Source organism: Nicotiana tomentosiformis, chromosome 6, assembly GCF_000390325.3.
Source record: "Nicotiana tomentosiformis chromosome 6, ASM39032v3, whole genome shotgun sequence".
In the NCBI taxonomy this organism is placed as follows: Eukaryota; Viridiplantae; Streptophyta; class Magnoliopsida; order Solanales; family Solanaceae; genus Nicotiana; species Nicotiana tomentosiformis.
In genome coordinates, this window is record NC_090817.1 from 32,149,825 (window position 1) to 32,164,666 (window position 14,842).

The 14,842-nt window shown below is 37.1% G+C and overlaps 1 protein-coding gene across 1 annotated transcript; it reads right to left on the bottom strand.

Annotated features, from left to right (window-relative positions):
• Window positions 1-13,635: 13,635 nt before the first annotated feature.
• Window positions 13,636-14,232, bottom strand: LOC138893753 (uncharacterized). Its single transcript, XM_070178412.1, has one exon. It carries the CDS (start codon window positions 14,230-14,232, stop codon window positions 13,636-13,638), a length of 597 nt encoding a protein of 198 aa, XP_070034513.1.
• Window positions 14,233-14,842: the final 610 nt, after the last annotated feature.

Genomic DNA, 14,842 nt, shown 5'->3' on the forward strand with positions numbered 1-14,842 from the left:
AGCTAGATTCATGTTATGTCCGGGTAGATTTAGGTTTCCGCCATACCATAACTGTACTATTTGAGCTGCCCCTTGGCTATTAAATTCCTTTATTTTACGTTACAACTTGAGACTAGATTTGCGTAGAATGATAGACCTGCTATTGTAGAGATTTGACGGGCTTCATGATTAGTCGCAAAATAATTGTACTCCTCTTACGAATTTATCCTATGCTATGCGTTTTCCTCGAAAGGTTTTCCTTAAAATATATAACTCACACGTTTATTCGTGAGTGGGGTTAAGGACCCGTTAAAACTTCTTATTCTAATGGGATCAGGTCATTCGCCTCGGCAGCATAATAGATACATCTATGGTTCGTGCCGTTCGACTCTCGGCAGTGCGCACATTATGATGGGATCGGACCATTCGCATCAAAAGAATTATGTATCACACTCTCATGGGAGCGGGCAGTTCGCCTCGGCAATATAATAGATGTATCTATGGTTCGTGTCGTTCGACCCTCGGCAATGCACATATTATGATGGGATCGGGCCGTACGCCTCGGTATTTCTATAAAATACTCTGATAGAATTGTGCGTAATATTCGACAAAAATCCAGTGTATCTGTGAGTTTTCCTGATTTGAACTATGACGACCTATCTGGTAAGGTCCATCATATACATATGCTCCGGTTGAGGAGGTAACTGCTAATTGAGAGCTTGAGTTTACTGTTGAGAGGAGGATTATACCACCTATTTATACTTGTTTATTCGTTTATTTACTCTGCCTTACATCTGTTTACTTTTACTGTATCTGTCTTATTGGACCACTAGTAAGTGTCGATGTCGACCCTTCGTCACTACTTCTCTAGGGTTAGGCTAGATACTTACTGGGTACGCGTTGATTTACGTACTCATGCTACACTTACTGCACTTATTGTGCAGGTATATATATGTTTCTGGTGGTCCTCTAGGCGTTGAGGCGCGACATTTGCGGGGACTTTACGGAAAACAACGTTCCATATTACGATCCGCAGCATACATAGTCTCCATCAGAGTTATTTATATACTCCTATCTAATTTGTATTCTAGATAGATATTGTATTTTATTATATTTCCTAGTTAATGCTCATGCACCTATGACACCGGATTTTGGGGGTTCCTACCGGTTGTTCATTATTGTAGTCCACATAATTATTATCATTTTACCCGGTAAATTTATTTTATACTATTTAATTAATGGAGATTATAATTCGAAAGTAATAAAATGAGTAATTAAGTTGACCAACAACCATTGGCTTGCCTGACGACGGCGTTAGGCGCTATCACGACCTTTAGTGGATTTGGGTCGTGACAGAGTAGTTAATTTCTTTATGTCTTTTTCTTTTATCTTTTTGTTTTTGTTTTTAAATAATTTTTGAATCTTATAAATTTGTTGGAGCTTTGTCCTATAATTTGACACTTGTTAAATTTTTTCTGTTACACTTGGTATCATCACATTGATTTGCTTCTCCTATTTTATATAAATAGAATATATATAATTTGGATTTTAATGAAACAAATATCTATTAAATTAAAGGGACTTATATAGTCATCGAATAACTTTTTTGTTCTGTATTTTTTTATTATATTATTCAATATTTAGTATAATTACATTGTTAATAAAAATTATTAACATATTACTTGCTTAATATTTTTGTCTGCTACTTTTATTTGTAATATAATAAAAAAAAAAATTTATTACTCTTGGATTTTTTTTCTATATTAAATTTTATTATATTTTTATGAACAATATTGTCTGAATTTTAATGAATAAATATACTTTTTATATCAAAAAAGAAAAACGAAAATGATTTTTTTTTAAAAAGAAAAAGAAATTAACTACCTAAACCAACACTCACCCATGTTTGAGTAGTTAATTTTAGTTAGTTAATTTCTTTGTTAATTTTTTAGTAATTAATAATTAACTAAATAACTAATTATGCCATGTGACTTTTTTCTCGGCTACCTCTTGGGTAAATGTGGTACCTTTTTGTTTAGCTTTTAATAATTTATAGATATATAGATAAAGATAATTATTTCTATATCACGTGCAATTAAATTTTCTTTGTCTTTTAGTTTTAGGATACAAATTTAACTTTTATTTTCGTTACTAAATTACCTACGTGAGAAATTAATTTTGTATTCTTGAAATTATAATTTATTATCCAATTTTTATTTAAGATATCTAGCAAAACTTTAATTTTGTGGTCCTATTCTATTTTGAACATTTTTGCCATAATTTTAATCTAATCTCAAGTTCAAATCATCTTTCCCTTCTAATTCTAATATTAAATATTTTTAAATTTTTAATTATTGCTATTAAGTTACCTAATATATAATATTTTACGTTTTATGTGACCTTCATTAACTTTTCTCTTTATTTAATATCATTATTCATTTATATCCTTTAATATAATATAGATCAATGTGCAGTTTTTTTAATCTTGATATAAACATTTATATTATTTTACATTAGTACTCAAAATTATTAAATTATTTAAATTTATTAATAATATTTTTAAGTATTATATAATAAAAATTTTAATATTTTAATTTAGTTATTTATAATTAATTAATTAAGAAATAAGTTATATATGACTTTTTCTAGTTATGCCATACGGATAAATTAGTTATTACTAGTTAATATTTAATTAGTTATACATTACATGTGACTAATTTTAAAACTGTCATTTGGGTTAAGGAGATACCATTTAATAATATATAGATATAGATATACTTTTTCCCATCTTCTGTCTCAGTCAACATGCACAGACGCATGCTTAGTCTTCAGAGATTCATCTTCTACTGGTGACTTCTACAGTATATATAGCTTTACAAGTTGAAGTAGTTTATTGTTAAAATGTTTAGAGAGAAATACAAAGCAACATTACGTATCACGTATAAGGAATTAGTCAATTTAGAATGGATTATTTTGCCACGTCGACAACCTTATCTTAGTCATCTCAAGCCATTATCTCAGTTGTAAAGTTTGATTGATGACAACTCTACGTCAATGTTTTGAAATCGCTATTTGCAGCCTCTCCAATGATAGTAAAATGATAAATTTGACTAGACCAACTCAATTGTGAGTTAATCATATGATTTATATGCCTCGTTGACTCGTTAAGTAATTAAAAGTGCGCCTCTAGTTGGAACCTTAATTTGGCACCTGGTTCTTCCGTCTTAGACGGGAAAAATGTTTATGTACTCAAAAGGTATTTTCTTGAATATTTATTTCCTAATTCCTCTCAAAAGTTCTCGGGGAAAAACATCTCTAGGACGAAATTCAAAAATAACCAGATTTACAAGTGGTAATTGAAAAATAGCTACAGTTTCACAAGTAATCAAAATTTAGTCACTTTTCATATAGAGATAAATTTGAATGAAAATACTGTTCAAAATTTGAAAAATATTCCAGTATAATATACTGGAGTTCGAATTTTTTACATGTGAATTTCCAGCATAATATACTAGTCCAACATAATATGCTGGAAGTTCATACACATGTGCTCCAATATGCAGTCTATTATGCTGAAACTTTTCGTGTGCTGGAGTTCCAGCATAATACGTTGGAATTCTTACATAGGTGCACCAATCTCTAGTATATTAGGCCGGAGATTTTCGTGTTGCAGCAAAATAGTGGCTATTTTTCAATGACTTTACAAACGCTGGCTATTTTTCAATTATCAGTCCGAAAACTGGCTAGCCCGTGCTATTTTTACTCTCTATTTTGGTTCAAAATTGGAAAGGCCCTAACGGTTATATTTGACTTTTAGCAAGTGAAAGCGTCTAATTAATGGGCCACAAATTTGGGGCATATTAATTATGTGTAAAAGTAAATTTCCTATGTTTAAAAAAAGATATGGAGTCATAAAATTAAAAATAAGTTTGCAATGGGTCACAAAACCATTTGTGACCCCTAATTTAATGAGAAGTGTATATTATTGTTCCCACTTTTTTTTTTTTTTTTTAAAAGTGTCGTCAATAGTATATGGAATTTTGAAAACCATATGCTAATACCTTCCAATGCGCCATTCTTGACAATTATCTGGGGGATGGTGTAAAAGTTATAACTTGCTCACCATTGTTCTTTTGGAATTATTTTGCTCAAAAAATTAAAGGTGTACTAGCTTAGCCAAACTTCTAAAAAACTAAGTATTATTGCTCATTTTTCTTTTCTGAAAAATGCTTATTTGGAGAAGTATGGTGTTTGGTCATACTTTTGAGAATGTAATAATAGTAGCATAAGGTGTATAGCTGCTTTGAGAAAAAAGCTGAAAAAGTAAGTTCTTGAAAATAGAAGTAGAAGTTGTTTTAAATTTTCTTCGTAACAAAGATATTGTTAGCATCAAAATAATTATGAGCCATGCGGAAACCAACAAAGTAAATCTTGAATAACGATAAATCAGATAATAAAAGAAAAATATACCAAAAGAGACACAAATATTTAACATAGTTCAATCGTCAATTGACCTACGTCCACATGCGGAGATGAGCAATCCACTATATAAAAAAATACAAAATATCGAGAGAACAACCTCACAAATAAGTAAACACAAGTGGCAGGCTAACACTTGTCCTGAAAATTCTCCCTCAAAACAAGACTCTTAAACCCCTTATGGCTATATTGTGGATGCTATTAAATGAGAAGAAATGATCCTTAATTTATAGAAGTTCAAAACATTTTCCTCTAAGAAAAAGGACTAACCAAAAATGAAAGAATTATATTTTCCTTTTCGTAAAAGGTAAAATCAACTATAAAGTAAATTTGTTGTTCTTCCTTCAAGGAATAGGAAAATCAGTATGATAAAAAAATCCGGTCAAACACCTAATTGATATGTACCACTTGCTAAACATTTGTATTTACCAAACTATCCCCACAATATGGACAAATGTCATATATTTTCAACAACACATGCATAATAACTCTGCAAGATGTGTCAATTTATGACAAAAATCTCATAAATTTGCCCCTTCTTCATTTCTCGCTTTAAAAAAGCTTTGCCAAAACTCCTAATTTTTTCTCTTAGATCCACCGGTTAAATGCCAAAAATAAAGGTAGAATTATGAATACTAATCAACTACAAGTCAAGAACACTCACCAAATCTACGTGGGTAAAAATAGCTTCAATTTGAACTCCCAATTTCAACATATGATAAAATGAGCTCAAAGTCCCGAAAATAACAACTTAAAGGACCGCCAGCGATACCCTTCGCGAACGCGGCCCAAGCCTCGCGTTCGCGAGGCACAACCCAGTACTGGCCTAAAATCACCCTTCGCGAACGCGGTTTGGCACCAACGAACGTGATGCATAACATCCACTGGCCTATGCGAATGCGGTCATCACCGGCGAACGCGAATGCCAAACGCTTGACGACCCCAATATGCCTTCCCTCTACGCGAACGCGATGCCCAGGTTTCAAACATGAAAGGCCACTATCCCCAAGCTCCGCGAATGCGACACTCTCATCGCGATCGCGAAGAAAAAAATTGACATTGCCCCAAAATAGCCTTCGCGATTGTGGGACCTACTCCGCGTTCTCGAAGCACACAAAACATGAGCAATTGAAGCAATTTCAAACTTCGCCAAAATGATCTAAAATCCATCAGAAACACTCCCAAGACCCCCGGGATCCCGTCCGATCATACCAACCAGTCTAAAAATATAACACGGACCTACTCGACGTCTCAAATCACACAAAGTAGCATCAAAACTACAAATCTCAGCTCAATTCAAGTTTAATCAACTTTCAAAACTCATATTGAACCACGTCTAATCAACTCGGAATAATCTCAAATTTTGTATACAAGTTCAAAATGACATAACGAACTTGTTCTTACTCTCTGAACAATAATACGAATCCGATAGCCTCAAAGTCACCTCCCGGTCAAACCTATGAATTTATAAACCTTCAAATTTCTAACTTTCGCCAAAAAGAACCAAATCAACCTATGAACCTCCAAATTAAAATCTGGACATGAACCTAAGTCCAAAATTACCATATTAACCTATCAGAGCCATCAAAATACCATTCTAGAGTCGTTTACATAAAAGCCAAACTTCGATCAACTCTTATAACTTAAGCATCCAACCTTGGAACTAAGTGTTCCTATTCACTCCAAAACCTCCCGAGAACAAGCTAACCATCCTCGCAAGTCACAATGAAGAAACATACAGGAAACATTAAATTGAGAACGAGGCTTAAATATACAAAAATGACTGATCGGGTCAATACATAAACTCGCGAGAGAAAATTATAGATTGCAAATAGAATTGAGTAGAGTGTGGTTCTATATTTGTCTCTCAGGGGATGATTTTGCAGATAGGATAGAGTTATACCTAACAGTCTTGCTTAGTCATTATATAAGAATTAAAAAGGTTCTCGTATTAACTCTAATTCTATAGGAATATAGGCGTTAGAATAACTTGAATAAGCGAGTATGATATCGAGAGATTCCGACGAGTAAAATTAACCACATTACTAATAAACTAGATAAATTAAAGAAGCTGACTCAATTGATAATATAATATGATTATTAGAAATCCCATAACCCTAGACCATTTTCACCGCATTGATAACATAAAATCTGCTCTTTTTTTTATTGAGAGTTTATTAGTCATTTTCTTTTTATTTTAATTAGTTTAGAATCAACCACTTTTAAGGTTAATCTATCTTCAGATAATTAGGATCATTTTATCTAGTTAATAGTTCATAACAAGTCTTCATGTGAAATGATACCTACTTATCACTTTATTACTTGTCGATCACGTATCCTTGCGGCTGCAATAAAATTTTGGCACCACTGCTAGGGATTTATGTCCAATTTATGAGGCACTATTTGATTTGGAGAGTGAATTCAAATATTAAAAATTTTACGCTTTTTGAAATAAAATTTATATATTTGAAAACTTACGTAGGATATACTATAAGTCACAAATTAACAATTAAAAAAATATTTAAATAGCATATTAAAAAGAATATGATCAAAGAAGAAGTTATTTGACTCTCGAAATTCGAACGATGACACATAAATTGAGAAGAAAAGAGTATTAACAAATCCACTTAACTATTTATATATATATTTAACTGTGAACCAAATTATTATCGCATATTATCTTGAGATCACTATAGGAACCATAAATATTAAAGTTTGAATTCGCCTTTGATTTTATTTTATGTTTGCAAGAATATCACCTATTGCATAATTAGTGTCAACGAGGACTATAAAATTACACTAGCTATTTATGAAAAAGTCTGCCGCATGTAAATCAAGAAAACGTCTCCCCTAGTACTCTTGCATTTAAGAGAGCTTTCAACAGGTGAATGAATGGGTGACAACAATCTTAATTAGAAATGTGTCAAACAAAGGAACAGTGATGCTAGAGAGAGATTGGACCTCTCTATCCGGCAGGTAACTTCCCTGTAACTAGACTTTCTCTAATTTGCCAGCAATAGGGAATTCTAAGCTAGAAAACCAGAATGCAAATTGCGTGATGGTTATATTTCCCACAAATGAAAAGTCCCCAAGCATTTCGTTGAATCAATATTTTTTGCCCCTTTTCTCTCACTATATGTTTATACGTACACCATTTTGTGAAATTGATTTTGCTAAAGCTAAACTCAATAAAATAGTCCCTTCAAAATATATATCGCATGATAGCCGGCCCTAGGGGCCCTCAAGAAAATTACTTGGACGTCAACATTTGAGGTTGGAGAAGGAATTTGTTTTTAATATAATTCCTTGCTAACATAATGTTAGAATGTATCCGACGTTGGAGCGGAATGTACTTATTTGCCTCTTATATGGTCTTGAAAATATTTAGCTCGTAAGTTAGCTTTTAAGGTTGAGTTAAGTTCTTATCTGTATTCTATTTTAATATTAGAGTCAGACTCATCTTAATTTTTGATTTACCTGATATTGAACCACCATATTTATATTATCTACGTGTTTACCCGTAAAACAGTACAATTGAATTTATACATAGTTTGTAGACAAGTAAATTAATTTAATCTTGAAATAATAAAATAATTGAAGAAATACGCAATACTTAGCCTTGAAATGAAGAGAAAATAACAGAGACAGTAATTTCGGGCTTCCTGGCACAACAGTAATGAAATCGAGGAATAAGAAGATAAAATTGTATAAAGCTTTGAATTGGTTATAGCGTAAGTTTTCCAGAAAATTTGTGTCCTTTACAATGATAACAAAACTCACTATTTATAGCTGCGCCTAGGGAACAAGATCCTAGGATCATGCCCTTCTTTTATGTTAATTATGAGGGCCATTGAAGAATGTGTAACGGTAAAAATAAATGATAAATTATTTGTAACGGGCAGTGTATTAAATGCTATGGAATATTCTTCATTAAATGCTACCAGGTGGAAGACATTTATTGCATCTTTATGAGCGTCATTCTTTCCGGTGATAACTGGAACAACTATCTTCGGTTTTAACTATCACCTGCCTTCGACTTCATGTGTCACTCTCTTATGCAACCACTTAGCATATCATATTTTACCCTATATAGATAGTCCCCCTGCTTATCGGTGACATAATTTTGTGTCACCGAAAAGTTTGTAGAAACATTCTTTTTGGCGAGAATTTCTCTGATCCCCTCTAAAAAGCTTCAGACGGTTGATTAGACGCACGTCTCTCCGCATTTAATTCCCCGAACACACGTCATCCCACGATTCAATATAATTTTTGACGGTTATCGAGGTAATCGTGGCCACAAATTTAGCCATCTAAACATTTACTTATACGCATCAACCTTCTTCATTCATACTTCATAATTCTCTAAACTCTCTTCATTCAACTTGTATTATGTTCTTCAACCTTTCTTTAACTCTCTTCAAACGAGAAAAGCTTTTCCTTCTTCTATAACATATAATGGCTTCTTCTTCAAAAAATTCCAATTCCTCAAAGAACAAAAATAAAGCCGAGGACGCCGCTCCTCCAACAGTGAGCACCATCATCCCTAGAAGTATTATTACAACAAAAGACTTCGAAGAGAAATTTTCTTCTGTTAGCCCTCGTACATGGGCCGTTAGCAGATATTTTTCTTCCATTCATCCTTCCAGCATCCCCACTGTGAAGGAAGATTGTCGTTGCCTGGACTTAGACGTTATCGCTCCTGATCTGGCAGAGCGAGTAAACTTACCCAAGAAGGGTTTTACGTACTTCAATACGTATCCCTTCACGTTGGGGACATTTTCTCTAAGTGGAGAGCTTGACTCCGTTATTGAGGAGTTTTGCCTCCGCTACCAAATGTGTTTGGCATAGGTGAGTCCCTTCGTGTGGAGGACTATTGCTTCCCTTCGGCGCCTGTGCCAGGAAATGGGGGAGGAGCTATACCTAGCTCATGTGATGAACCTTTATTCCCCTAAGATCTTTCGGGGGGGCGGAGGGGGGGGTGATCAACTTCAGTATGCGCGGCCACCATACATTGCTATCCAGCATGGATGATGATAACGATCGTGGGTGGATGGAACCATTTGTTTCAGTGGAACCCCACTCATAAGTATATAGTTTGTTTCTACTCTTGTTAAAGATCCTTTCCTCGTCATTATTAACTTTTCTTCCTTTACCTGTCTCAACGACTCGGTGGGTTCCCCCTAGGGTTAAGGGCTTGGACCAATGGGTTCAGAAAGGTTTGGAAGTTACTATGCCCGGAACCCGCTCGTGGAAAGAGTTGTCCCTGAAATACGGGTGGAAGGCCAAAAATCATGGTAAGTTTAACTCATCATGTCTTTACCTTTTCTTATGAGAAGGTTATCTGATTTTTTTCTCCCGTTGAATATAGGTCTACCCCAGGGCTGAGTTGTCGTCTCCGAGGAGGATGTTTTGGTTGATCCTGCTGATGAGGCGAGGCTGCTGCATAAAACCTTTTCATAGACATGTGTCTCCGGGCCTGCTTCTGGTGCAAGCGCTTCTTCTCGGAGTCCCCGGCTGGAGAAAAAGCAACCAAAAAGAAGGCGTTCCTCCGCGGCCGGGGGGAAGAATAAGAGGGTAAAGAATTTTGTCCCCGAGTCATCTCCGAAAGTCGTGGTGACGAGTCCTCCACCCGGGCCGACCATAGATACCGTGATGGAGAAGCTAGCGAGGAGGGAGCTTCTCTACATAGAAGACGACGGGCTTCCTCAACTCAACAGAACTCTCAATCTGTTGAGTTAGTTACACCAACCGAGGACGATGTCTCAATGCTCTGGGGAGGAGTATAAAATTGTGGAAAATGCCAACTCACGCTTCCGGATTCCAATAGTTACACCTGGTATTGTGGGCCTGAGTACTGGATCCCTACCGTCTTCAGTTGATGAGCAACTAGCAACTAGCATTGCATTTGTTGCAGCTTCTTCTCACCCTTCAACACCATCAGCTTCATCTCCATCTTCACCAACTCTTCCACCTACAACTGCTACATCATCTCCGCCGGCCGCATCTACTAGAGAAGAGGGTGTTCCTCTTCCCCAGTCCCCAGTTTATGGGAATTTGGGGCAAAATTATGCTCCCCCCTCAGAAGATCTGCAAAGAAAGAGGAGCGTTACTCTCTTGGTCTCCACCAGGTGTAATTTTCTATCCCGACCGATGGAACTTGCTAACTATCTAAAGCCTTTGGCTTCAGAAAAATATTGGGAAAAGATACAGGCTCTCTCGGGAAAGTGCTTGTTGAACAACGCCATGCACAACTCCGTAGCGGTACATTCTTCACTTCTTTTGTCATTTCTTATGTATTTGACTGAAAAATATTCTAAGTTTGCCTTTCTTGTTTTGTAGGCCAATTTTCTTGCTTCCGAGGGCCTCCAGAGGTTGATTCGGGAAAAAGAAGAGCTTACCTCCACACAAGATCAAGTTTTGGCCGAGCGAGAGCAAACTGCTGCTCGCCTCTCGGAATTGGAAGCCAAAGATGCTGAGGCCGTTGTTAGAGACTCGTTTGCAGTAAAACAAGCAAAAAATGGAAATTCTTAGCCAAGATATTGGCCCGCTGAGGGTTCAATTTGATGAGGCCAAGTCCAAGTGGGCTGAAGTCCATAGTGTCGTTCTTGCTGCAACTGATCGCGTGGCTACCTTTGCTGAAAGATTGACCAACTTAGAGGAAGCCTTGAACTCCAAAACTGAAGAGCTTGCTGCTGTAGGGGTGAAACATGCCCAGTTGGAGGAGAAGTATAGGAATACCTTTGAGCATAATAGGATTTTTAGCTCAACTGTCTGTCACCTCGATGTTACCCACTTCCCTTGGGGGCGTGGACACTTCTCTTCCTCTGGGTTCCGGAGATGCAGCGGTTTAGATTTTCCTTTCTTTTTCCAACTTTTTTATATGTGCTGCTTCGACACGTTTATTGTCAATAGACACATCCTTTTCTCAAGTATTTCATGAGTCTTTTTTCCGTTTGAACATTTATACAAATTTTAATCTTTGCATTCTTTTTTGCTTAAGTGTTCTGCACAAATTTTACTGTATGCGTCTTATTATGTAAGGCCTCGAGTGTATTTTTCCCCCGAAAGCATTTGGATTTCAGGCACAAGTTCTTCCGAAATCAACTCTTTATTGTGAGGATTTTTATAAGAGAAGGCCCTCTTATGTTTACGGTGCTCTTGAAAAGGACGTCTCATGTTCATTACGATACTAGCATTTGAAGTACTTGTTTAACTTTCAAATTATAAAATCAATTCATCGGTCAGACAAGAAACAAGATGGAAAATAAAAGGACTCTATTTTATTCCTTCTTTTTCAAAAAGTACATAATCATTCGTTATATTAAAAAAATTGCCATTTCTTGTGGCTAACTTGACAACTTCTTTCTACGGGGCTGGCCGAGCATTCCCCGGTCCCGATGATATAACTATGTTCCTAGTTTTCGTGATCTGGTGGACGTGGCAGTCATTGTTGCCGTATCTTCATATCATTCACCCCCAATGTTCGAATGTGAAGAATGCAAATTGGAACACTGGAAGTTTTGCACCTTCGAGGACCCCACTAATGAATTGCTGGACAATCTTCAGCTCGATAACAAACTTCGCTTCCCCTTAGGAATTTATGCTATCGAGCAAAAGACTATCTAACAATCCTTTAGTGGTTTGCACTTGTGAACGATCGGGTAGCCTTTGCTTGATAGCAAACTCATTTTCCTGGTGGGAATTTTGCTATCGAGCCAAAGATTATCTAACAGCTCCGGAGTGGTTCTTCGCTTGTGTGCCTTGCTATTAAAGGTCTTATTGCTACTGTTGAAACTTTCTTCTTAGTATGCTTTCTGTTGCTACCTCGTTAAAAACCTTGCCAAAAAAATCCAATTCGGACAAAAACTGGACGAAGGGAAAAAGAGTGCAGCACATACTTTCAGTGTAGATGATGTTTGTCAGCAATAATATCTCTTAAGGTGTGCCACATTCCAGTTTCTTGGCAACTTTTCTCTATCCTGATTCTCCAACTCGTATGATCCTTTCCCGGTGATAGATGAAACCCGGTAGAGGCCTTCCCAGGTTGGACCTAGCTTCCATGCGTTGAGTTCTTGGGCATTTTGAGTTACTTTCCTTAGAACCAAGTCTCCCACTTTGAAATAACGGAGGTTGGCTCTTCGATTATAGTATCTTTCCATTCTCTACTTCTGGGGCTACCATTCTTATATGTGCCAAGTCCCTACACTCATCGAGTAGCTCCAAGTTGACTAACATCGCTTCGTTGTTCGTCTCTTCACTTGCTTGGAAATTCTCAAGGTAGGCTCTCCTATTTCTATTGGGATTAAGTCTTCTGCTCCGTACAGAAGGGAAAAAGGAGTTTCTCTTATGATCGATTTGGTCTTTGTTCGGTACGCCCATAACACTCCATGTAGTTCCTCAGGCCATTTGCCCTTAGCCTCTTCCAAACACTTCTTGAGATTTTGTATAATCACTTTGTTCGATGATTCTGCTTGACCGTTTGTGCTCGGATGATGTGGTGAAGATGTGATTCTCTTGATTTTCAAATCTTCAAGGAACTTTATGATCTCTGCGCATATAAATTGTGGCCCGTTATCGCAGGCTATCTCTTTTGGTATACCAAATCTGCAAATTATGTTCTCCTACAAGAAATCCACCACTTCACGTTCACCGATCTTCTGATAAGGACCTGCTTTAACCCACTTAGAAAAATAGTCAGTTAAAATTAAAAGAACCTTACCAGGGGCATGCGGCAATGGTCCGACGATATACATTCCCCACTTCATGAACGACCACGGAGATAGAACTGAATGTAATGGTTCTGCTAAACTGATGTACCAGTGGTGCGTATCGTTAGGACTTATTGCATTTTTGTACGAAAGCTTTGGCGTCTTATTCCATTCGGGGCCAATAATACCCTGCCCTTACTAGTTTTAGCACTAAGGAATTTGCGCCCAAATGATTTCCACATATCCTTTCGTGTACTTCTCGTATAACGTAATTAGCTTCGGATCCTCCCAAACATCAGGCCAGCAGGCCTTGGAAAGATTTCATGTACAATTGGCCTTCTTTGAAGCTATATCGTGCTGCTTTTGCGCACAGCTCCCGGGATGCCTTGGAGTCTTCGGGCAACTTCCCGTGCTCAAGATAATCGATGATCTCATTCCTTCAGTCCCAGACCAGATTAGTCGTATTTACCTAATAGTAGCTATCTGTGTCCAGAATTGAGTGCATGATCTGTACTATTATCTCAAAATCTGATCCCTTCATTTCCGTTGATGAACCAAGGTTAGCTAATATATCTGCTAATGCATTTTCTTCCCTCGGGATGCGAGTAATCAACCACTCCCAAAGTCGAGCTAGCAGAGCCTGGACCTTCACTACGTATTGTTGCATGCACTCCTCTTTGGTTTCGAAGATCCTATAGACCTGATTTACCACCAGCTGGGAGTTACATTTAATTTCTATGACCTCAAAATCTAGTCTCCTGGCTAGTTCGAGTCCTACAATCAAGGCTTCATACTCTACTTCGTTGTTAGTTAACGGGACCGTTTTTATGGCCTGCCTTAGGGTTTCTCCCGAAGGCATGGTTAATACTATGCCAAGCCCAGACCCTTTTGCATTGGAAGCTTCATTCGTAAATAATATCCAAACTCCCAATTTTGATTTTGACACCATTACTGCTTCTTTGGTGGCTAGAGGCAGCAATCCCGTACTGAAATCGGCCACAAAGTCATCCAAAACTTGTGACTTAATCGCAGTCCTCAGTTTATATTCTATGTCGAATTCACTCATTTTGACGGCCCATTTGGCCAATCTACCCGAGAGTTCGGGTTTGTGGAGGATGTTCCGCAGGGGAAAGGTGGTCACCACCGCTATTGGGTGATATTGGAAGTAAGATCTCATCTTTCGAGCGGCGACTACGAGGGCTAAGGCCAACTTCTCCAAATGCGGGTAGCGAGTTTCTGCTCCCGTTAAAATTCTACTAATGTAATAATTGAGAGATTGCGTACCTTCATCCTCACGGACTAAAACATCGCTTACCGCTACCTCCGAGACTGCGAGGTAAACTAACAGTGTTTCACCTTCCTTCATTTTTTATATTAACGGAGGGCTTGACAAGTGCTTTTTCAAATCTCTCAAAGCCTGCTAGTATTTCGGGGTCCATTCGAAGTTGTTTTTCATTTTGAGAAGCGTGAATAAATGGTAACATTTCTCTGATGACCGGGAAATAAAATTGCTCAAAGTGGCCAATCTCCGTATGAGGCTTTGAACTTATTTCACGCTTGATAGCTGGTCCGGGGTGTCTTCTATGGCTTTGATCTTATAGGGGTTTACCTCAATCCCTCTTTGTGATACCAGAAATCCTAGGAACATGCCGGAACTGACCCCGAACGCGCACTTC